General features: G+C 41.5%; 1 protein-coding gene across 1 annotated transcript; it reads right to left on the bottom strand.

Annotated features, from left to right (window-relative positions):
• Positions 1 to 505: 505 nt before the first annotated feature.
• On the bottom strand, positions 506 to 1,069 carry LOC147439149 (uncharacterized). Its single transcript, XM_086484254.1, has one exon. It carries the CDS (start codon positions 1,067 to 1,069, stop codon positions 506 to 508), a length of 564 nt encoding a protein of 187 aa, XP_086340380.1.
• Between the last annotated feature and the right edge of the window lie 2,449 nt (positions 1,070 to 3,518).

The following is a 3,518-nucleotide window of genomic DNA, read 5'->3' as shown; positions in this document are numbered from 1 at the left end:
TATTACACAACTGCTAACAACAGAACAATTATCAGTATCTATCACTATCAACGAGTAGGTAATTACAATAATAGTCATTATTGGCTATCAATATCAATACCAATTAGATAGCCTGGCAGAATTTATGTAACAACACATAGCAACTGGTCAAACTTTGACGGCTATCAACTGGCCAATGTAGTGAACAACTACGACATATATTTGACTAGTTATAAGATGGTACAACATAACTAGTGGGTGGCTATGAAGTAAACTGCATTTAATAGCTATTAGTGTGGCAAGAGTTATCTATAAAACACGGATAGCTACCAGCCAAAATTTGACAGATATTAAATGCAAAGAATAACTATAACGAACAACCATGAAACACATAATTGGCAGCAAAACAGATAGATAATGGTCAATAACTAGTAGCTAAATGGCAATAGTTATGTAAGTAATTCAAATAGCTGTGCAGTCAAAAAGCTTCTACCCAGCAAGAGTATCTAACAAATACAAAAAGCCACTACATGGAATTCACTTTCTTCCATACCTGTGATACTTCCAATAAATGGATGGGATGTTCGATATACTCCTTCCAACCAATTCTCTTTTGACATACGTCTTTTTTGTTGGGGGATACAAGAGTCTCAAGCATCCAAAAGTTGACTATTAGCTCCTTTACCTCTTCATGTATGCGACTTTTTTGAAGACTCCGATGACATGTGTCAAAGGACAAAGTGGTGTTCTCAGTTTGTTGGAGTAGCCGATTCTTGGCTCCATACAAGTTCCTTCTATGAATAGAAAGTAGCTTGGAGACAACATTAACATTAAGTCCTTGTGCCTCCTCTGGGTTTTTTGAGTTCAGAAGCATCATCATTGTAGACCTCTTGAGGAACATCTTGGTAGACCTCTTGAGGAACATCTCATCTTCAGTTTGTGGCCTCTTCAAGTCTTGAAGTGTGTTCTGAATATTTCCTATCAATGTATCTGCAAAATAGGGTGTTGATGCTTTGTCATTCGGGATATCTTTCAGTGAAGGGTGCTGAATCATCCGATTGAAGATGTCTTTCTTGGTGTCCATGTCCATTCCACTTGTGCTTTGAAGTACATATCATGCAATCCCTTTTGCTATCTTTTCTCTTTTTTCATTCTCGATGATTTTTTCACAGCCGTGTGCCTTTGTTAAGTCTTCTATTCCTTCGGTTGCTTCATTCCCTTCTCTTTCAACAACCAAACCTACATTTGCTCTTCTCTTCAATCGGGCTCTTTGTTCTCTCTTGCGGAAAGCCTCATATTCCGTGATCACCATTTCCTGCTTCAAGTCCTGGAATGAACCAACCATAAACAACATAACACAGTTGACTTATTTACAATCATCAGCTAAGCTACAAGGAGCTTTAGATAGTGCAGTCATAATCAAAAAGAGACTTTAGGGAAACAGCCCACCAAGGCATCTTCAGATTCACGAAAAAAATGCTGCAAAAGCAAGTAGGAACCCAAAAAAAATTGGATGAAATAATGAGCTATCATGACATAAACAGCAGGTATTGCCAAGATCAAATCGTCACGGGAATGCAGGGAATGGGAACCCCGAACAGAGAAACTGACATCTAAAGGATTCTCACTTCTACAGCTATTTGTGTCATTTCATTGTGTTGATTTCATGAATGTTGCTCTAGACCACCATGTGTTGTTCTATGCTTACTATCTACATTGAGTGTCTCCTTCCCAGCAATACATACAATGTAACAACCATAGATAAATTAAAGACAATCATAATATCCTTGGTCGTGTAGATAATAACCACCACTGGTGTGACTAACCATATGTACATACCTCCCCAGATTTTACAATACAAGGCAACAACTGTGAATAAATTAGAGACTACAAATCGTGTGATTGACCATATGTACATATCTCCTCGAATTCTACCCTTACTCCCACCCCAAACATAACAAGTTCATTTCAAACAAACCTGCCCAAAGCACAGTAGTTAAAAAGAGAGGGAGAGAAACAGATATAATGGAAAGGCACCTACTCCTTATCCTCCCCTTCCAAAGATGCAAGTTCCACCATGAGTTCTACTCACCTACAAAGCAGAAGAAAGACGCTTGGAGAGAGTGAGAGAGCAATACAGAAAGAGCTGCAGCGAGAGAGAGAGAGAGAGAGAGAGAGAGAGAGAGAGAGAGAGAGAGAGAGAGAGAGAGAGCAATACACAGAGCTATAGAGAGAGAGCACGCAATACACAGAGCTGTAGACAAAGAAAGAGCGAGAGAGAGAGAGAGAGAGAGCTATGTTCCACAGCTTTGCGAGAACACAGATGCTGCAGAGTGCGGGATGGTCGTTACGTCACTACGTTCAAAAAAATCACTTGCCATAATGAAATTGTACTTCGTGAGTCTGACCACGTTTTAGAAAATAGTAGTCCCAAAATAGATTTTAATGTTTTAAAGGACGATAATTACTAGCTTACTCGCTCTCCTAAAAGTGATGTCCCGGACACAACTATTGTGTCCACCCACTCATGCTTCCACCCAGAGGGAAGCACAGCGCCGCAGGGGCCACAAGTCACAGAGAGGGAGGAAAGTGATTGCAAGTTGCAAGCAGGGCTGCATTCAGAGGCCAGCACTCAGCCCAAGTGGAGGATAGCTCACCACTAGAGCCAGCCACCTCCATCAACAACAATCTTGACAGTACTTCACCGAGAAGGAAATCGGGGGGCAAAGGTTCTGTTGCTTCTCCTCCACCCTGCAAAAGATTGAATGCTTCTAATTCCCAAGGATCCCCAATGTCAAAGTACATGCATTCAAGGAAGGGGAAGCATGACTCGGGTACTCTCTCTCTCTCTCTCTCTCTCTCTCTCTCTCTCTCTCTCTCTCTCTCTCTCTCTCTCTCTCTCTCTCTCTCTCTCTCTTCTCTCTCTCTCTCTCTCTCTCTCTCTCTCTCGCTCTCTCTCTCTCTCTCTCTCTCTCTCTCTCTCTCTCTCTCTCTCTCTCTCTCTCTCTCTCTCTCTCTCTCTCTCTCTCTCTCTCTCTCTCTCTCTCTCTCTCTCTCTCTCTCTCTCTCTCTTCAATGAGGGGGCCACATTTGGAAGTTGTAAATCAAGAAAAGCATGACACATTTCTCGAGCATGCCACGACTACTAATTTGTTAGTGAATCCTCTCACCCATGAGAAAAGTGTGTTGCTAAGAATATGCTGCAATCAACACAGAGGACTATGCATTCAGCTTATATGCTTGTTTTTGTAGTAGCCCCTGGCTGCAATCTAGTTGTGTATTCTCTCACATTGATCAGGTGCTTGTGCATTGCCTTAGGCATTCAAGATGCATGCTTAGATGGTTGCATCTAAGGAGAGCCCGTGCAATTGCCTTTGTAGAAATTACTTAACATCCCTATTCTAGGGGGGGTTTGTAAGGTTTTAATCTTATAATCTTGTGTGGTGTGCAGACTAATGAAAAGCTCCCAAGCTGAACATCCCACTGCAAGAAAAGTTTTGTGTAATAGCAGAAGAGTTTAATGTTGTCCATGGCCTCTC

This window comes from Adiantum capillus-veneris, chromosome 16 (assembly GCF_014529385.1).
Source record: "Adiantum capillus-veneris isolate H3 chromosome 16, ASM1452938v2, whole genome shotgun sequence".
Lineage (NCBI taxonomy): Eukaryota > Viridiplantae > Streptophyta > Polypodiopsida > Polypodiales > Pteridaceae > Adiantum > Adiantum capillus-veneris.
Note: the sequence above shows the minus strand (reverse complement) of the source record. Positions and strands in the feature narration are given on the sequence as shown.

Excerpts from the sequence above, each read along its gene's own strand:
- LOC147439149 (XM_086484254.1), bottom strand. The coding sequence starts at position 1,069 with ATGGACATGGACACCAAGAAAGACATCTTCAATCGGATGATTCAGCAC.